Source organism: Thamnophis elegans, chromosome 12, assembly GCF_009769535.1.
Source record: "Thamnophis elegans isolate rThaEle1 chromosome 12, rThaEle1.pri, whole genome shotgun sequence".
Taxonomy (NCBI): Eukaryota; Metazoa; Chordata; class Lepidosauria; order Squamata; family Colubridae; genus Thamnophis; species Thamnophis elegans.
In genome coordinates, this window is record NC_045552.1 from 56,773,245 (window position 1) to 56,794,166 (window position 20,922).

Sequence of the window (20,922 nt, forward strand, 5' to 3'; positions counted from 1 at the left end):
CGTCTGTTAACGAGCGAAGAAGGGAGGACAGAACACTAACCTGGGGTAATAATTTCCCCCCTTCTTTGCAGGGTACCTACAGCTTCTTACCAAGCACACAAAGAAGGAATCCACAACAACATGGATAATTGGGTGCAAAGGTTTAATCCTCCAAAACATTCCTTACATAGTCAAAGTGCATTAGACCTTCAAGGGGGCGGGGAGGAAGAGGGTGGATGAAGGAGAAGGGGATTAAAAACAGAAGCACCAAATCCGAGAAAGAAAACTAGGTGTTTCTTTTAGACAAGGCGCCAAGAGGACCATCACTCATTCCCAGGGGCAAATAATGCAAGAAGCATTCATTCTCAAAGTCAGTTTCTGGGGTTTGCAAAGAGACCGAGCACATCTTGCACACAAGGTGGTGGTGGTAGGGAGAGGGGGCAGAAGCACTGTCTTTTAAGTTTGGACGCGTAATGAGGTCAGCGGCGTCGGTTAAGGGAATGTTAAGTCTGCATCCCATCCCAGAGGTGGGTTAAGAACAACCTTGGCTGAAAAATGAGCCCGGGCAAGCGCGAACGGCAAGGAACGGAGGCCACGGAACTGGACAGACATGGCTAGCGCTGTCTCGTATTCTTGCCCCGGTGAAGGACCTCTCGAGCAAACTAGATGGCGAAGGATCTCTCGAGCAAACTAGATCGCTATGTAAACACAACAGCCTCCTGCCGCCGACGCCTTTCATAAAGGTTCACCGTCAGGTAATCCGTTCCGAATAAGCTTCTGCCATCTTGAGAACTGGCAGCACTGCGCAAACATCACTCAGCACTAATGGCAACACAAGACACGGGAGGAGAGGAGGAATTAACGCCGCAGGCGCGTCTGCAGTGGGGGTTCATGATGATCAAACAACGGGGGGTGGGTGGGGGGGGCAGGCGGAATTTAAAAGCAAAAACAGGAACGTTTCTTGCGTTAAAAAGGATCCCCGGCGGATGCAAAGGTAAAAACCCGCTCCAAATTTCGTTCTGCCGCTGAGCATTTTGGAGCTGTTCCGTAACAGAAGCGCGGCCAAAGGCTTGAATCGTTTCGGTTAAACGTAGTTAAAACATTGTTGGTTTTTTTTCTTAAAAAAAAAAACACACCATACTGTAAATCACTGAATAGGATTTTCCCCAGCATCTCCATGAGCCCAATGGGAGTCAAAGGGAATTCACATTCATGACGTGAATTTGTAACACCTTCTTTAAAAAAAAAAAGACTTTCCGCATCCCATTAAAACATCACTCATGTTCTGAGGATAACCATGGTGATGAGACCTGGAAAAAGAAGGAAAATGTTGGTTGGTGGTAGCTTAAATTTACATTGTTTTGTGCATGTGGAAGGTTAAGTATAATAAGTAATATTTATGGAAATTTGGCACAAATTTACCCATATATCAACACTGACAATAGTTCTCCCTTAACAACTGGTTGCTTAATGACCAAAGTTCAAAGAGCCAAGGTGGCGCAGTGGTTAGGGTGCAGTACTACAGGCCACTTCAGCTGACTGTTATCTGCAGTTCAGCGGTTCAAATCTCACCGGCTCAAAGGTTGACTCAGCCTTCCATCCTTCCGAGGTGGTGAAATGAGGACCCGGATTGTTGTTGGGGGCGATATGCTGACTCTGTAAACCGCTTAGAGAGGGCTGAAAGCCTTAGGAAGCGGTATATAAGTCTAACTGCTATTGCTATTGCTAAGTTATAATGGACTCAAGAGTTACGACCAGTCCTCGAACTTACCACTGCTGTGCCTCCCCCCCAAAACCCTCCCACTCCCCAATTATGTGATTGCATTGGAGAACTCGACAACAGGATCCCACTTATAATGGCTGCAACATCCAGTGGTCACGATTGCGATTTGCAACTCCCCCCCCCAAAAAACCTTTCTGGATTTGTTCAGTGACCACATGATTCATTTTTTTAACCACTGGTGTAACAACAGCCATAAAATCGAGTCAGTGACCCACTTAACAACCAAAACTCCGCGCTCACTTGTGGGTTGTAAGTCGAAGACTCTCTATTTTGGGAATTTTGTAACTTGGCCTTTTTGTATGGCGTTTCTCCCCGCCAATCAGGAATGCTGCACATATCCCGTAAGAGCAAGAAGGGAACCTACCTAATACATAAGCAGCTACTAACTTCTGATTCACGCTCAAGTGGAGGTAGAGAGGCACCAGGGAATCCAATTCTCCCAATGTGGGAAGCATAAGAGCAGCAATGCACAGGATTCCCACAAAGACGGTGAGTAAACTTGGCCCCGATGAGACAATTCTATTTTCTGGGGAAAAGAGGAAGGGGAAAAAAAATAATCAGGATTACAGAATCTCATCGTATTCCAGCTTTTTTCCTTTGGAATCTCTACTCCGTCTTCATGCCCATGATTGCTGCTCCAACGGCAAGAAAAATTATTTAGACATTGTACTCTACACCTATTATTGTAGTCCTGTTAAATCAGGGGTATCCAATCATGGCCACTCTTGACTTGTGGACTTCAACTCCCAGAATTCCCCAGCCAGCAAATTCTGACAATTGAAATCCAGAAGAAATCTTAAAACGTGGCTAAGGTTGGACACCGCTGTGTTAAACTCAACCACTGGCCATCTAATTCAGCATCGTGCCCAACTAGCGCAGCACGAAGAAAAGGGTGCGTTTAAAGAAACTGCCTTTTCTGATTGTGAGTTGATCAGAAACAACTGGCCCACTTCCACAAAAGCCACAAGGATGGAAGTGACGTGGCCCCAAAAGCCCTCGTCTGCACCTTGGGTCTCCAACAAGTCATGGAACCACAGCCCATCCACTTTCCCACGCAGGGGAGGGAAAACTCCCTTGGGTTGAGGCAGCAATTGCAATGGGCTCCTTTACCCGGCTGGCACAGAGCTTGCTCCAGAAAGACACTTTCGGCCAGGTGCTCCTTCAGCCTCTTCTCTTCCTCTTCCTTCTGCTGCTGCTCTTTCGCGGTGGGGAGCAGAGTCGCGATCACTTCCTTCCTTCCCAGGGCTTTCCTCTGGCTTTGCTCGGAGACTTGGAGCCGAAACTTATCGATCACTCCATAATGGCAAGGCCGGACATCTCGGTGGCGAATCACTCTGCGAAAGGAAGAGAAAAACTCACGGCTCTTACATGCCAATTTCCCACGGGGAGGGAGGGAGGGAGAGAGAGACAGAGAGAGAGAAATATGCTCCGCTACCACCGTCCATAAGATTTCATAGGAGCAACGGCAGCAAGACTGTTGGTGGCGCAATACTGGAAGAAGGAAGACTTGCCTACAACCCAAGAATGGACATTGAAAGTCACAAACTTAGCGAGATGGCTAAATATCGGCATATCTTAAAGATCACTCAAATGAGAGATATAAACGAGACTGGAAAAAATGGATTGACTATATACAAAATAAATACGGGACCAAGAAACTCCAGTTAGCCTATGCTTAAGATCAGAAATGATTTAAATTGTTTAAAGTTAGTTCAGTAAGAAGCAGCTAAGGTCAATGTAGAATGTCAATAATTTCTTTTTTTTCCCAATAGATTTTAGACTGTGTTTGTTAAAAATCCATACCGTGTACGGGTTCTGGGAAGTCGGGGGGGGGGGGAGGAGGAGGGGGTAGGGGGGGTGGAGGGAGGGGCATACAAAAAAATTGTACTTCGATGTTTTAATGATTGACGAATGATGAAATATTTGTGTTTTAAAAGAAATAAAACCTTTGAAAAGAAGATTTCATAGGAGCTAAAGGGACATGGGTGTGAACAATTTCTACCCACAAGATCCCAAGGGATTGCTCTATAACAGGGGTGTCAAAACTCAATTTCATTGAGGGATGCATCAGTGTTATTTGACCGTGTGTGTGTGTGTGTGTGTGTGTGTGTGTGTGTGTGTAGCCAGCTTCATGTTATTTGTGTCAGAGCCACATGTGGTGGACCAAGCAAGGCGCAGGCAAAAATGGCCTCCTAAGCTGTTTTCGGCAGCAACAGCCTCCTGCGACCCTCTGCCAGTGAAAACGGAGCTCGGGAGATCCGGATCGCCAGATCTAAGCGCCCTTTGGGCCAATTCGGGCCCGCGGGCTTTGAGTTTGACACCTCTGCTCTATAACTCTTTATTTATCAGGACGAGCGCCAGTAAGCATCGGGACTAAAGAAGCGCGGGGAAGGGGCTTGGCGATTGGCTAGCTACTACGCAGCAAGCCGAGAATCCATGTTTACATACATGTCAATGCAGCACTGAGGCTTCACCGCACCAGACGCATCCACCACGACATATTTATTCGGGGTTGTACATAGAACTGCAAACGAAAGGAAACGGTTAGCAAGAGGCCGTCAAAACAAGCCCATCCAAAGATTCAGATACGGGCCCTGATCTTCACTGGCGATTCGTACTTTCTTCCCTTCTTCTACGTTCCGTGAACATTAAACATTCAGCGCAGTTTGGTTGTCGTCCCCGACCCAAAACGAGGGCTTCAATACCCACCTTTGAATTTTAAGGCAAACTCATAGGGGTTGTAGAGAGTCAACACCTGCTTGTGCGTCGCCTGGTCATCGGCGTAAAATATGAGTTCGGTAGGAAAGACGAAGACGGGAAGTTTCCCTTCCACTAACTCTGGTTGTCTTCTTTGCTGCTGCATTGGCACCAAGTCCTCCGTCCCTGCTCCTTCTGCACTTAGGGTAGCTCAGTCTCCAAAGACTTCTTGTTCGCAGCGGCTTAGCAATCGGAGAGCCTTGGGATAAGCCTGCAAATAGGAGGAGACAGCGAGATGTTGTCATATAACTCCTTGTGTAGGTGTGGCAGTCGCCCATGGCCAAGTGCATAACAGGGCATGCGCAGCCACGCTGAACCACACAGGAAAAAACAAACTCCTAAAAAACATAACATCCTGATAGTTCACTCTAGATGTGCCTTACCCAACGATGCCCAGGATTTGACCATATATAGACAGAACTTCCCTGAGCAGTAGATTAGAAATTGTAGTTTGACAGGCTGTCTTAAATCACATGCTGATTGCTCCTCCTGCCTTTGTCCTGTCTCAATAAAAGGGGCTCCCAGACCCCAATCTGGGTCGCCTCATCCCGAGAAAGCTCGTGTCCGTGTCTTTTCTCAACACTGGCCTCATGGGCGAACCACGGTACATCACAGCGAATGTAACGGCTGCTGTTCTGCATAGGCCGCCTGCCGATGGAAAGGCGGAAGCCAATTCCTCAGGTTGAGATTTTCAGTTTCAGTTTCAGTTTATTAAACTTTTCTGCCACCCTATTCCCGAGGGGACTCAGGGCGGCTAACCAACCAAATAGGGAAGAGGGGCAATACAAAGAAAACAAACAAGACGAAACAAATACAAAAGACAGATTAAAAAACTCATCAACAGCCGCAACAGTTCGAGTGGAGCTGGGAACTCATCAGCCCCAGGCCTGCCGGAACAGCCAGGTCTTAACGGCTTTGCGGAAAGCCTGAAGGGTGGTGAGGGTCCGAATCTCCACGGGGAGATCGTTCCATTTTGGGATGCTGCTGCACGCCTAGCTCCGCTACTGAGCACCTGCAGAGGAGGGTGGGCTGGGGAAAGTAAAGTCTAGCATTATTCCGAATGGCAGATCTAATTATCAGGACTCGATTCTTTAGGCGCCCTGGTTAATTTAGAGGCACAGCTTCGTTCAAGCAGAAAAAACAACAGCCACCAGTCTGCTCTGGAAGCCTGCCAGCCTGCAAGAACACAACAAGATTGTTGAAAAATACCCCCTATCTGGTGCTGCATAAATAAAGGATTCCAGGAAAAAGCTAATAATTAAAGTGAACCAATCTATTGAAATGGCACCACCCTGGATATTGGCAATTTGTGTTTTTCCCCATCCCACCTATTTCATTAAGGATGTCAGACTTTAATCCCTAAATCTACATTATGCCAGCAGCAGACCTGAATCGCATTTAGAGCACCAAATAATAGCTCAGCCTACAGAAAGAAGACTCCCCCCCCATACACCTCACATAAACAAATACACAAATAAAACAAACGTGACTTCAAAATCCCCGAATAATTTGCCAGTCAGTGACTAAATTGGAGATAATCTCTACAAACTGCCTACACTTGGAAGCCACCAATGAACCCAAAGGCAGGAGTGCATTTCCCCAACACACAAACTGGGCCTCTGTTGCTAAACCTGTAACTGCAGGCAGTCCTGGAGGCCACACTCCAGCTCCTTTACGGCCCTGGCAGCTACCTTTTGAGTAATGCAACACAGAACAGGAGGTTGTTTTGATGGTCTGCAAAGAATATGGCTCCCCTCAGAAATCTGGGGGAAGGAAGGAGGTGTTTGCAGACAGACAATGACAGACTGGGTCTATAAGGCAAGGAAGAACATGAGAGTTTGAATCCCACTAAAGAAAAGAATCAACGTTCCCCTTCTTTCCCTAGCATGACTTAAAAAAACCCACCAACCCTCACTGATCTAGAAGCAAGAGAAATCTCCAAAAAGAATCCAAATGGAAAGCATTACAGACTTGCTCCTTAAGTATTCTGTGAAAGTAGATAATCTATAAAAAAATTAAAAATTATCAGCTCACACATCACCATCTCACTGAAGGTCTAGATTATATGTTTTTGGGTAATCACATATATTGATCCAGATTATCCCTATATTTTTTTATTCTATACTTTTTTCCTGTCAAGATCTCAAGAGTAATGTACCTCTTTCTGGCTCTATTCTGCCTTATTTACTTAAGTAAATTCCTTGTGTTCAATCCATGTTGTTATAATACACAGGATAAATGATTTCATGTGTAGTTTTAACACAGAAACTTTATTATTAACTTCTCTCAGCAGTCTGCCTATCCTGTCTGTCCATCCATCCATCCATCTTCCCTATATCTACATCTGTCTGTCTACCTATCAAGATAGATAAAAAAATTATTTCTCATTCTGGCCTTCCCAACTAAATTCCAGTAATAAGATGGGGTCACGTCATTGAGTTATGGTGATGCAGTGGTTAGAATGCAGCACTGCAGGCTAACTCTGCCCACTGTCAGTTCGATCCTGATGGGGCTCAAGGTTGGTAAACCGCTGAGAGGGGGCTGTAAAGCACTGTCAAGCAGTGTATAAGTCTTAAGTGCTATTGCGAACTCTGCCCGCTGTCAGTTCGATCCTGATGGGGTTTAAGGTTGACTCCGCTTTCCCATCCTTCCAAAGTCGATAAACTGAGGACCCAGATTGTTGGGGGGCGGGCATAGGCTGACTCTGTAAACCGCTTAGAGAGGGGACTGTAAAGCACTGTCAAGCAGTGTATAAGTCTTAAGTCTGCCCACTGTCAGTTCGATCCTGATGGGGCTCAAGGTTGGTAAACCGCTGAGAGGAGGCTGTAAAGCACTGTCAAGCAGTGTATAAGTCTTAAGTGCTATTGCTAACTCTGCCCGCTGTCAGTTCGATCCTGATGGGGCTCAAGGTTGGTAAACCGCTGAGAGGAGGCTGTAAAGCACTGTCAAGCAGTGTATAAGTCTTAAGTGCTATTGCTAACTCTGCCCGCTGTCAGTTCGATCCTGATGGGGCTCAAGGTTGGTAAACCGCTGAGAGGGGGCTGTAAAGCACTGTCAAGCAGTGTATAAGTCTTAAGTGCTATTGCTAACTCTGCCCGCTGTCAGTTCGATCCTGATGGGGCTTAAGGTTGACTCCGCTCTCCCATCCTTCCAAAGTCGATAAACTGAGGACCCAGATTGTTGGGGGGGGGGGGGCATAGGTTGACTCTGTAAGCCATTCAGAGAGGGCTGTAAAGGCCCCGTGAAGCGGATAAGCCTAAGAAGGGCTGTTGCTATTGATTTCAATTAACCTCCAAAGTTCACAGTTGTTTTTCAACCCCGGGGTGAAGACCAACCAAAAGCAGGAAGTGACCAGGGCTGCTTTTGATTCCACGTTTGTGAATCATTCTGCTCTTCTTGGGAATCAGCTTCCTGGAAACACCATCGAAGTTGCACATCAGCCTGGATTCTTGACCTCATCTCAACCCCCCCCAAACCCCCCCCCCAAAATATTCAGGGACTGTGAAGCAGCCTCGTCCTCTTTCAGACATGGAGGGGATGGGAACGACCAGAGCCCAACCATGGTCAGGAAAAAGAGGGTGGGGAAGGGTCCCAGACCCAAACCCCAGGATCTGCTTCCAGTGGAGATTCGGGCGGGGCCCCCTCCCCACTTTATTCAGAAATGGGGCTGCAACCCGTTCAGCTCTTGCTAAGGCAGACCCTGAGGACCCCCCCCCCAAAGGGCAGACCCATCCCAGCAACCGGGCACCCCCCCAACAGCCCCCAGGCTTTAAATGACCGACCCCCCTCCCCAAAAGCCTCCTCTCCTCCTTCATGACGACGGGCCTCTCTCTTCCTCCGACCCCGGCCAGGGACGCCCCTCCATCAGCCCCCATTTCGGGCACCCTCCCTTTTGGGGCTCGGAGGAGCGGTCACTCCTTCCTCCTCCCCTCCCCATTTCCGTGGCCGGGCGGAGGGATCCAAGCAGGGCGGCCCCGACACGGTTCCCCCTTGCTGACACGCGTCTACGCGTTCACACGACCCTCCTCAAGTAGAGGCCGAGGAAAGGGCCCTTGGCTCACCCCGCCGGCCATGCTCGCCGTCCCGGATTCGTCTGTGGGCGGCAACCGCGGAGGGAAGCGCCGCCGTCCCGCCTCGCCAGCTCCGGGCCTTCTTCTCCTCGGCAGGCCGGCTCGCCAGTCCTCGATTTCCCCGCCCCCCCTTTTTTTTGACGTCACCGGGACACCGAAGGACGCCGGGAAGGTGGAGGACTGAGCCAGGAGGGAAGACCCAGAGCCACTGCGCCTGCGCGGCGACTACGCTTTAGCGTCACCGCCTCCTCTCTCTCTCTTATTTCCTCCCTCCCTCCACTTATCGATCGCAAGAAGCTGCGCGCGCAGAGGCCGTTTCCTGCGGTGGCTCGCCAAACTGCGCCTGCGCCCTTCGGCCCACAGGCTGCCCGGGCCGCCATTTGTAACGGCTGTTGTGGGAGAGGAGTTGTGGGGGGGGGGGGTGTTCATTTGGGTCAGGCGGGCTCAATGGCGCGTGGGGAGGCGGCGACTGCGCGGGTTATTGAAAAACATACACGTAATGTCCCCCAAAGCCTTGCAATCAGAGGAATGGGAGTGAAGGGGGAGCCTTGCCAGGCTGCAGACAGGGGAGCCCCCCCCCCCCAGGAGATCCGGCTTTCCCAGTGGATCCCTTCCCCTTCATGCATTGCCCTGCTTGGCTTGACTAGGATTTCTTGGATGAGAAATCCACGGTGGGCTTCACACTGGGGTGCAACTGCCCTTCGCAGCACTAACTAAGGCAGTGTTTCTCAACCTTGGCAACTTGAAGATGTCCGGACTTCAACTCCCAGAATTCCCCAGCCAGCGAATGCTGGCTGGGGAATTCTGGGAGTTGAAGTCCGGACATCTTCAAGTTGCCAAGGTTGAGAAACACTGAACTAAGGGGACTCCAAAAGAACAACATCTTGGCTTAGCCCAAGGGGGGTTCCGACCTTTTAAAGACTTCAACTCCCAGAATTCCCCATTCAACTCCCAGAATTCTCCATTCGACTCCCAGAATTCCCCAGCCACGAATAAGGCAGCAATACAAAAAGGGGGTTGCTAGGCAGGTTTGCAATAGGCCTCCCTTGGTATGGGCTTAGCACATGATGGGGATCCAACCTTTCTCGTTATTTACCCAGTTATTCAACAGTCGGGAGAAGCTGCCACAAAGGGGTTAAAAAGTCCATTATGGAGAAAGCTGGACGGATCTCATGATGCCAGTAATTAAACGGTTCTCCCTCCCCTTAGAAGTGCTGAAGCGATTCTACCAAGGGAGAACGCTCTGTTGCACCACAAAAGCAATCCAGAAACAGGAGAACGGTAAAAGGTGTAGTCATCTCTGTGACAGCAACAACAAAACCTGAACGGCTCTCCCATCTTTTTCTCAATAAAATTTTATTTTTATTATTTTTCTACAAAACAGGTTGCATGTTTGAGGTCACATTTGGTAGTTTGGATACCAGCTATGGGTAATTTCAGACAAGCCACAGGAAAACATGGTTTTAGTGTTAGATGATGATTCTCCAAGACTTGTTTTTTTGGGGGAGACACAAGGATTAGGAAATCTGTCAGATTGGCCTCCACAATGCTGCCTTTCATTCATCAACTTCCTCTCTGGCGGGTGTTTATGAAACCCCCAACCAAACTTTAAAGGTAAAGGTTCCCTTTGCACATATGTGCTAGTCGTTCCCGAATCTAGGGGGCAGTGCTCATTATCCGTTTCAACGCTAAAGAGCCAGCGCTGTCCGAAGAAGTCTCCGTGGTCATGCGGCTGGCATGAATCAACACTGAAAGCGCATGGAACGCTGTTCCCTTCCCACCAAAGGTGGTCCCTATTTTTCTCCTTGCATTTTTTACGTGCTTTCGAACTGCTAGGTTGGCAGAAGCTGGGATAAGTAACGGGAGCTCACTCGGTTACACGGCACTAGAGATTCGAACCGCCGACCTTTCTGATCGACAAGCTCAGCATCTTATCCTCTGAGCCACTGCATCCCTACAACCAAACTTTAGGTCATTATTTTTTTAAAAAATTGCTTGGTGCCTTGTTTTTATCACCTTGTTCTAGCTGGGTAGAGAAATTCCACCCTAGAACAAGACATTGTATGTTTGCTGCTATCTAAAGCAGTGTTTCTCAACCTTGGCCACTTGAAGATGTCTGGACTTCAACTCCCAGAATTCGCTGGCTGGGGAATTCTGGGAGTTGAAGTCCAGACATCTTCAAGTGACCAAGGTTGAGAAACACTGATCTAAAGGAAGTTTTAACACTAGATAAGGATTACATTTTTGTAATCTTCTGAATGATTAGAAGTGACTAATGCTCAGCTTCCCCTTTGATGCTCTGCCCCCCCTGGTGAAGCCCCCATGCTATATCACTCCCAATTTTACCCCCATCCCAGCTCAGGAAAAGATATCTCTATTTATACCTCTCTATTCAACACTGCCCCAACAGCTTGGCTTTTCACCAATGGCAAAGATCCACGAGTACAAAAAACACACACACCAAACCGGATATTGAGAATAGATGGTGCCCAAATTGAAATATTTTCCTTTCCTTTCCAGCACAGTTGGCATGTATGTTTACAAAGCAATCATGTTTGAGTGAAGGGGCTGGGACACCAATTTTTGAAAGGACCTGCAAGTAGATTTTTCTAAGGGCAAGACATCTTTTAATTTCATGCAGCTGGTTCGAGACCGACCTGGCACAACAATCGAATGCGAAAGGCCAGGGAAAACAGGAAATGAGCCATTCCCACAAGAATGGGAGCGCCTCCAAACCAACCACCTTTTAAAAGCTTGGGGGCTTGAAGAAGCAACCGGAATAGCCACGTCTTGGCCTCGTTTGCTCGTCCGAATGGGTTTTTGACTTGTCCAAGCCTGGCTCGAGGCACTTGGGAAGGGCTAATGCAGGGACCACCGACCCCCACCAGATTTCAAGCCGCGGTTGGGTTGCGTTTCACACGGCAACAGAAGCCAGCCTCGCTCGGCAAAGCGTGAAGCGAAGACCCCCCGAAATGCCCCCAAGGCTGCGACCTGCCCAACCAGCCGCAGGGGTGCCCGGGGGGGGGGGGGTTCTCCCAGCAGAGGCGGCACTGCCCGGGAAGCAACGAGGCTCCCGAGCCTTTGGGGGCAGCAGAAGCTGCGGAGGCACGGGGCGTTGGGCTTGGCTCCAAGCAGGCAGGAGGCGCCTTGGAGCGGGCGCAGCCCGATCCTATCAAGGATCCCGATCCCGGAGGAGATCGCCTCTCGGGTCGCAGTTGCGGATTCCCCAAATCGGGAGGGGAAGGTCCGGAGGCCCGTGGAAGCAAAAAACGGGGATCCGTCTCGCTACTCCGCGGAGCCCCACGGGCGAACCCGACCCACGTCCACCACCCTCCCTCCCCGCGACCCCTTTGCGGAGAGGAGCAGCCGCCGCCGCCGCGTTGTCCCTGGCTCCGCCCCTTCCCCCGCCTGCCAATCATCCTTCCCCCCCCCCCCACCCCAACAAGGCCCTGGGAGCGCCGCCCGGGCTCCCCGCCCTGCCTGCCGCAGCGCGTCTCCCCGCCCCCTATGCAAATCTCGGCATAATCGGCAGCCAACGGGAGGCCGCCCGGGGTCACGTGCGCGCCCTCGCCCCGCCCCCGAGGGGCGGCGGCGGCGGCGGCGGCCGAAGCCAGGGAGCGAGCGAGCCGAAGTTGGGAGCCGCTCAGTGACTCCCGGCGGCCGGAGCGGAGGGTCGCCCAGGCGGGAGCGCTGGCAGGGGCGGGCAGGGGAGGCCGGCCGGAGCAAGGAGCGGGCAGCGCGTCGGAGGAAAAAGAAGAAGAGGAGGGGGAGGAGGAGGAGGCGAGGCGTCTTGCCCCTCCGTCACCGGGGCGCCTTCGCCCTCGGCCGCCGCCGCCGCCGGGCTCTCTCGGACCATGCCGATCCTCCTTTTCCTCATAGACACGTCCGCCTCCATGAACCAGCGGGCGTATCTGGGCACCAGCTACCTGGACGTGGCCAAGGGCGCCGTCGAGCTCTTCATGAAGGTGGGGCCCGGGCCTGCCTGCCTGCCTGACGCGCGTCCCGCCAAGCACGTTCACACGTTCACACCGACCCCCCCTCCTCCTCCTCAACGCGTGTCGGCTCCCCTCCCCCCCCCTCAGAGCGCGCCCCCCTCCTCATCTCACTCTCTTTTCTCTCTCTCTCTCTCTCTCCCCCCCCGCAGCTGAGGGCCCGAGACCCGGCCAGCCGCGGCGACAGGTACATGCTGGTCACCTTCGACGAGGCGCCTTATTGCATCAAGGTAAGCGGGGGTGGTGGGAGGGGAGGGGGGGAGAAGAGGAGGAGGAGGAGGGGGGGCGGCAGCAGCAGCCCCTTCCCTCGCCCCCTCCCCTCCTCCTCCTCTTCCTCCTCCTCCTCCTCCCCCAACCCGATGGGGGGAGGCGCAGCCCGACCGCCCGCCTGCCTCTGCGAAGATGGCGGCGGACATTTTGCTTTTGTATGGAGGCGGCGGCGGAGAGCGAGCGAGCGAGCGAGCCAGAGAGAGAGGCAGGCTGAGGGCGCTGCTGAGATGGAGGAGGAGGAGGAGGAGGAGGAGAGCCGGCCCGCCCGCCCGACGCCCCACCACGCGGCGGCCCTCCTCCTCTTCCTTTGCCTCCCCCCCTCCCTCCACCGGGGGGGGGGGAGGGAGGGGGCTGCCGTTCCCAGGCACACGCGGAGCCGTTCACACGACCCTCCCTTGCACACACACACAGACAGACAGACAGACAGACAGACAGACAGACACATACATAGAGGAGCAGGGAGGGGCTGGCTAGGGGGACGGAAGGGGGAGGAAGGGTGCATTGGGTGGGGGGTTGTCTCCCTGGGAGGGGGGGGCTCTGAAGGTCACCTGGGTGCAGAGGATGCCCAAAAGGCAGGTATGGTTGGAGGTCTCCAGGTTCTGGACTCGGCCTTCCGTCGTAAAATGAGGATCCCAAAGGCTTTGGGATAGTAGAGCCAAGGTGGCGCAGTGGTTAAATGCAGCACTGCAGGCTACTGCTAGATCAGCAGGTCAGCGGTTCAAATCCCACCGGCTCAGGGTTGAGTCAGCCTTCCATCCTTCCGAGGTGGGTAAAATGAGGACCCAGATTGTTGGGGGCAATATGCTGACTCTCTGTAAACCGCTTAGAGAGGCCTGAAAGGCCTATGAAGCAGTATATAAGTCTACTGCTATTGCTATTGCTTTGGAGTGTTGGGGAGGGGGGGCAAACTGTAGAGGGGGCTGGAAAGCAGTGAGAAGTGGTAGAGAAGTCTTAAGGGCTGGTCGATTCTCCCTCCCTCTCTCTTTTTTGGCCACTGCAGGGCTATATTCAGTCTACATAATAATGATAGTAGCAATAATATAATCATCTGGTCTCCGGACGCAATTCAAGGTGTTGGTTATCACCTTTAAAGCCCTACATGGCTCAGGACCAGCGTATCTGCGAGACCGCCTACTGCCATGCACCTCCCAACGGCCGATAAGATCCCACAGGGTGGGCCTCCTTCGGATACCATCAGCCGGACAGTGTCGGCTGGCGGGCTACCGGAGGAGAGCCTTCTCTGTGGCTGCTCCGACCTGTGGAACCAGCTACCCCCAGAGGTCCGGACCATACCCACCCTCATGGCCTTCAGAAAAGCTGTTAAAACCTGGCTGTTCCGGCAGGCCTGGGGCTGTTGACCTTATTGTTGAGGTCCAGCCCCGATTAGAAATGTTATGTATGTTGGGAATTTTTAAATTATTCTTTTATTTTGCTTTTCTTTTTTTTTCTCTCTATGTAAGCCGCCCAGAGTCCTCTGGGATTGGGCGGCCTAGAAATTTAAATAATAATAATAATCATCAGCATCATCAGCATCATCAGCATCATAGGTCCTTGCTAAGGGCTCCATAGGTAGACAAAAGTGCCAAACCCAGTCTGAACATCTGGCCGACTATGTGGTGGTGAATAATAATTACAGTAATAGTAATAATAGATAATTGTAGCCGCCCTAGGAAGAGGAGCCACCAGAGTTCATCAGGACTTCACTTTCTTCCGGCTTCATTGCTTCTCTAGGTGTCCCCACACCTTTTGTTTATTTTTATCCCACCTTTATTTTTATAAATTACTCAAGGCAGCACACCTATCCAATGCACCTGTTTCCCCCATCCTGTGTGGTGGTTTGGCCTGAGAGAGACGGGGGGAAGTAGGCTAAAGTCGGCCAGCAGACTTTCATGAGTTAGGCAGGACTAGAATTCACCGTCTCCTAAGGATTAGCCCAGCGTCACCCAGCCTTTCATGCCTAAGGTGCAACTAGATTTCTCAAGTCACCTGGTGATTGGCCCAAAGTCAGTCAGCCATCTTTGTTTACCTAAGCTAGGACTAAAACTCACCCATCTCTTTCTACTCTCCTCTAGATGAAACACATGAACCAGTATTCCTTCCCTCACATATCTTTGTGGTGTCCCTTGCTGGATTCATACAAAACACGGGCTCTTTATCTGTTCCCCTCAAGCATCTCCATTGAGCCTCTATGGAAGGCATCTCCTCCTCACTGTGGCTTAAGACAGGAGGGCTCCAGATGGGGAAAGCTTGACTTGTAGATTTTAAAAATCCAAAACTTATCTGACCTATTTTTCCCAGAAGGTGGTCTTTCATCGTGCTTGTTAAACAGCAACACTTTTATCATAAAAGCACACAATAAAAATGCATTTTCAATAAGGCTTCCTACAGATGCTTGGAAGCATAATCTGCCTTTTGTGCCAGGGTAGAGTTTCTTGATACGATAAAGTAGTTTTTGCCTTCCCCCACTTCATCTACCACCCTAAATTCTGAAATGAAGAAGGATGACTCTTAAAATTGTGTTAAATTACATTTTAAATCAGTCCTAATCTCCAGATAGAGGCCTATTTTATCTTTACAGGGCCATCAAGCACCTGTATAAAGAATAACCTGTCTCCCATCTTCCTTTCCACATCACTTCCAGAGAGTAACTGCATTGGGGCATGAGGCCTTCTCCATCTCCTCTGGTAGCCAGCGGATTCATTAACAGAGGGAAGGAGGTGACCTCAATCAGTTCTGTGACTTTCCTTTCCCCTTACTTCTGTCATATTTTCCTTTTGGCAGGGTCCTAAAGGCTTCAGGCTTGGTTTCTGGGAAAGTTCTTCAGTTCCTTCTCCTCCTCCTCCCAATTTCCTTGTTGCTAATCCTACCTCGATCTGCATAAACAGAAATTGCTCGTCATGCACTTCAGCCTTAAGTACTGTGAATGAATTCCTTTCAGTTTCCTCGATTGAAGATCAGCTGTAAAGTTTGCTTCCCCTTTCTGAGAAAAGGGTTCCCCTGCTAGGAGCCCATTTCTCACCTTCATTCTTATACAAAGCTTAAAATTTGCTTGCGTTGCAATGAGGCCTCTGATAAAAATGATTCTCAAGGGCTGCAATACTGCCCGTTGGCCACATCTCCAAAGAACCAAAGTGAAACAATTGTCTGGTAGCATTTTCAAAACCTTTAAAACTCTGGACCTGTGCAGTAAGAGCAAATGGAATCTGAACTGAACTGACAATTTATCCTTAAATTTTTGGAACAGGGTGCAGAAGCCCATTCCTTTCGCTTGTCTACTGTGAATTGATCAGGAAATGGTAAAAAAACAACAACCCCATTTTCTTCTGACACCACTGAGGAGAAGATTTTGTCTTTTGCCTCTTTTCGCCTTGCCTCCAGAGAAAACAATTTTCTCTGTATCCTTAAGCCTTGCTTCAAGCAACTAGGAGTGCCCGTTGTTACAATTTCAGCTACAGTTTTGTCCATCTGTTTGTTATTTCCTTAATGCAAACATGTTGAAAATGTATCCAGGAATAATTGCCCCTGTCAGTAGCTTTCTTTGAAATACCACTCTGAGAGTTCTTGAGTTCTTCATCGTTCTTCAGAAACGATTTGTTAATCTTTTGTCAGCCAGAAATTAAGACTGGAATTAGTCAAAAGGGACACCTGTCATTCTGGAAACAGTATAGATATATATATATATTTGTAGTTTTCAGAAGTTTTCACTATCATTTGCGTTGTTATTTTTACAGCCGTTCTTCCATCTTTCAAGAAGAACTGAGAGTCAGAAAAAGTGAGTTGCTCAGGGCCACCTACTGGCCCCCATGGCTGAAGTTGGGGAACCAAGGGATGCGTTTCTACTTTCCCTGGAAACAAGACGCACTTTAAAAAAGTACAATCAGCTCCCTTAAAACATGGAAAAGACCTCAGTCACACTCTCCTTTTCTTGCCCACGTTCTTAAACAGTCCTCTTTCACTTTGCTTTGCACCAATTCTTCCTAAATTGAGGCTTCTAGCGATCTCCCAGTACTCCAAAAGATACTGAAGTGTCACTTTTTGCCCCAGATTAGGCTGCCAATCCTGTAATTAGGATTGAGAATAAATCACTCGCAAAGCCTGTTACAAAGTCTCTGGCGCTGTTGGTGGTGGGGATAGAAGAAAAATACCAAACATGAACAGACTTACAGAGACAAAATCATAATTAGTTGCTGAGGATACTACACTACATATTAATCGTGATCCTGCAGCCGCGTTATTGAAAGAAGGGAAGCAGAAGACGTAAAAAGCTAGCGCTGATGATGTTACCTAGTTGGGTCATGAAAAGTCTGCAAGAAAAAAAAAAAACTTGAGCTCGGAGAGCACCAAGGATCCCATGGCTTAACTCTGAGCTACACATATTCTATCAGATGTAAAGGCTTTATTTGGGCTTGGCGGTGTAGGTAGCCAATAGGTATGTAATCTCTAACCATTCCCCAAAGATTTTTTTCCCCATTGCTTCCTCAGCCACTTGAGTGAGTGCAAATGTTACTGTTGCATGCCGATAGCTAACCTTTAAGAAGGATAATTTCAAAACTAAGCAGTAAGAGAAGGAGATCAACTTCAGTTTTTTTCATAAGACCTCCATTTCTCAAGTAAAGTGTTCAGTTCCATTGGATGGGCTATAAAGAGCAGTGATCCTTAAGAAAGGAATGTAATTGATGGCCGATTGCAGGCTTATCGGGAACGTTGCAAAAGTACCAACTGTTCCTTTCTTTCTTGTCTGACCCGTGATGATCTTTGGCCCGTGGGACACAGGAAGGGTCTCCATTCAGACCAGTCCACATAGAGGGTTCGATTTGCCGCTGAGCTCTCAAATAGCGCCATGGAGTTCATCTTCTGAGAAACCCCTCAAAACAGATCTGTAACCATCCTCTTTATTTTGATGAGTTGAGACAACACTTCTCAACATGGCGAAAAGCTGCTTAGCTTCTGCTCCTAGGTTCTGCTCTTCAGTTGATTTTTTAGCGCACGAGTTTTGTCTCATAGAAATGGAGTACCCTGTATTTTGAAGGCTGTTTGGATTTTTAGAACTGTTGGGCAAATCCTACGTCATAAAGAAGCGTTCGGAAAGCACAACCCCCCCCCCCCCCAATCTTCATTTCCGTTTTCTTGAATTCACTATCCGCTTGCGCCAAAGAGTCTACAATCTCTACCAAACTTTGGAACCTCCCAGCAATCAAAATTCAACATTGCAGTGCAGCATTGGTTTCTCTGAGTGGTCTTACATCCCTGTGAGAGTTAGATAGAATTTTAAAATGCATATAGGAGGGGAAAAATACCAGTATCTCTTGAATATTCCTTCCGCCCTGCATTGCCTGAATAGCAAAATAATCCTTTGGTAGTTTTCTCCAGATGGAAGTAATCCATGGTCTTTAAACTTCTCTCTCTGGTTGAAGCTCTCTTTCTTTCTTTCTTTTCTTCTCCTCCCTGTGGAATATTGTGTTTTTGGTGGGCTGCTTCCAAATTTGAAAAGTTGGACGAAACTTTTAAAATGGGGATGGAAACAGGTCTTTCGCAGAAAAATGCCTACAGATAACCCTTAGCAGTTCATGGCAGAGAAATAGAGGGGGCCGTGGAAGAAATCGCACAGTTTAACCGGTCACCAGAAAACCCATCTGAAGGCCTTAGCAGAGGTTAACAATGGAGGGAGCAACCGAGACATCTGCCTTTGGTGGCATATCATTGTGCCAGCGCAAACTTGTGCATGTAATGCTCTGACCTGGCCTGGGTTCACACCTCTGGGCCTTCCTACGTCATCTGTTGCTCTGAAGTGCTGGCTGCTGGCAAGTCTTGTTCTGGCTAGCCTCTCCGGATCTTGTCATCGGAAAGTTTCTCTTGACTCTCTAATCAGGATGACTCTCTCCGTTTCTTTTTTCCAAAACTGCTGGCATTCACATGCCTCAAAATGGAGTAGACATTCTTTTTTTTAAAAAAACATTTTTTATTTTTATTCTCATATATAGTTACAAGTATACATTCACATAGCTGTTATTCTTATTTATCACTTTTACATATTTGTTTTTCCATATAAAAGGTTAAAATATACATTCTGGGTTGCTTTCCTTACCATCCCATAAACCTATTTTGTATTCTCACCACCCTAATTTTTCTTTTCTTTTTTCCCTCCCTCGCTTCTCTACTTCCTCCTCTCCTTTCCCTTTCCTTCTTCCCTTGCCTCTCCTCTCTTCCTCTTCCCCCTCCTACCCTCTCTCCTTCTCTTTCTATCCCTTCCCTCCCTCCTCTTTCTTCCTTCTCTCCCCTTTCGTCTCTTCTTCTCTCTTCCTTTCCTTTTCTGTGGTTGTGATGATCTCTTTTCAACTGTCATCTAGTATATTTTCGGGACGGTATTCTCGCAAACCCTGTTATAATTTTACGCTTATCCTTTCCTTTTCCCTTTTCTTCACTATCATGCCCTAACTTTTTTTTATGGAGTAGACATTCTTGATGTAAGTGGCAGCTGAAAATGGAATCTTTTTTTCGAACACAAAGCAGACTCTGTCAAGTGTGACCAATTTGGGGAGTTTCGTAACTCCTCCAAAATACATGCCTTCATACTTGTAAAAGTTGTGGCATCAGAAATAATAGTGAGTTGCGAGCCATTGTTTAAACTCGGGAGCCCTCAGATGTGGGATTGCATGTGGACTCCCTTGGTGGAATTAGTGATAGTCCAGGAATAAATTCACATCACAGAGTGAATTTTGAAAAAGGGCTTTGGGAGAAGCATTTCTTAACGTCTGGAGAGAACAATTTAGCCATCTCCGGACACTTCAGCAAAACATGTTAATTTTAGTGTCCTTTACACCTTTATAGCACCTGGCCAGGGACAGTTCTAAAAATAAAAGTAGGGCAACTATAGAATTGGAATAATAAGATAAAAATAAATTTAACTTGATAGAATACATTTTAAATACCTTGTCAAATCTGAGGCAGGGTGGGAGGGGAGGTACCGAAAAGGCTAATATTCTGCAGCCTCTTCAGACACTGCAATATTTATTTTTGAGAACTATATATGACTTTTATCTATATTAGCTTCCTGAAAGCTCAGTTTTGCCTGCCTCAAGAATTTAATGCACACACATTTACTACTTTTATGGCTGCTTGAGAAGATTAAAGGGCAGTATTAAATTTAACCAGAGCAAGGGTTTGGACTAGAAGACCTCCAAGGTCTCTTCCAACTCTTATTCTGTTCTGTTCTAATTGTTGGTTTCCCGAGGAGCAGAAAAATTATCTTTTAGGTTTTAGAAATACGATCTGTGTTTGCCTAGCACTTTAAAAAAAAATAATGTTCTCAATAATGTTCTTCTCAATCTCATCACCAGGTGTGTTGGGGTTCTCTGCGGTTTGCAGCCTGTGGGGACAGTTAAACCTTTCATCATAAATGTGGTTTTCCTGATCCCTCCCTCCCTCCCTAATAAATTTAAGTTCTGAGAATAACTTTCTGGGTACCAGGAAACAGAACCAGCCCTCAGGCATTGTGGAATAGAGGCTCTTCCGGCAAATGCAGATGGATTCCTTTTGGGATATACTGTCTTCTAACAGTTGTGCAGGATCCAATCTGGGCCGGTCACTGGGACCACAGCTTTTGTCTTCTGAGCTTTCGGATTCGTACTGGAGCATCTTCAGACCATGAATCCAGAAGATCTGGTCCCAGTGACCGCCGGCTCTGATTGGATGCTGCCACATTATCCTGAGACAAGTAGTTTTGCCGTCGTTCCAGCCGTTCCCAAATCACTGATTTTGGACAAGGAGGGAAGGAAATTCAACAAAGTTGTTTCTACATAAGGGAAGAAAAAAATGTTATCAGGTCTAATGTATTAAATGCAGCCCTTTAGTGGTGAATGTTAAGAGCAGAAACTACACAAAGGGTAGCCCACTCTTCTGTGACCATTCCTAGCAAGTGAAGATAGTCCTTGATTTAGAAAATGGAGCCCAAATTTTCTGTTACTAAGTGAGACAGTTGAGCTTTTTCCTCCTTTTATAACCTTTCTAGCCACAGTTCAGTTAGTAACGTAGTTATAAAACGAATCTACCTCGCCCATTGACTTTGCTTGTC

General features: G+C 48.4%; 2 protein-coding genes across 5 annotated transcripts in view; one reads left to right on the forward strand and one right to left on the reverse strand.

Annotated features, from left to right (window-relative positions):
* Positions 1–1,099: 1,099 nt before the first annotated feature.
* LOC116516036 (motile sperm domain-containing protein 1) lies at positions 1,100–8,738 on the reverse strand. The gene is made up of 6 exons (XM_032228392.1): positions 8,581–8,738; positions 4,472–4,730; positions 4,211–4,286; positions 2,873–3,096; positions 2,127–2,288; positions 1,100–1,289 (listed from the first exon to the last, which is right to left on the reverse strand). Exons 2-6 carry the CDS (start codon positions 4,623–4,625, stop codon positions 1,258–1,260), a joined length of 648 nt encoding a protein of 215 aa, XP_032084283.1. The 5' UTR covers positions 4,626–4,730; positions 8,581–8,738; the 3' UTR covers positions 1,100–1,257.
* A 3,468-nt stretch (positions 8,739–12,206) lies between these two features.
* LOC116515409 (integrator complex subunit 6-like) overlaps positions 12,207–20,922 on the forward strand; it is a 34,446-nt gene continuing 25,730 nt past the window's right edge. For 3 of the 4 annotated variants that reach the window (XR_004256247.1, XM_032227418.1, XM_032227419.1), the window contains exons 1-2: positions 12,213–12,554; positions 12,734–12,811. Coding sequence is in view for 3 of the 4 variants with exons in the window: in XM_032227418.1 (XP_032083309.1) it covers positions 12,444–12,554; positions 12,734–12,811 (189 nt within the window). In the remaining variant the exon portion in view is untranslated. Of the gene's footprint in view, positions 12,555–12,733; positions 12,812–20,922 lie in introns of all 4 variants that reach the window. The other variant, XM_032227420.1, reaches the window with a different exon arrangement.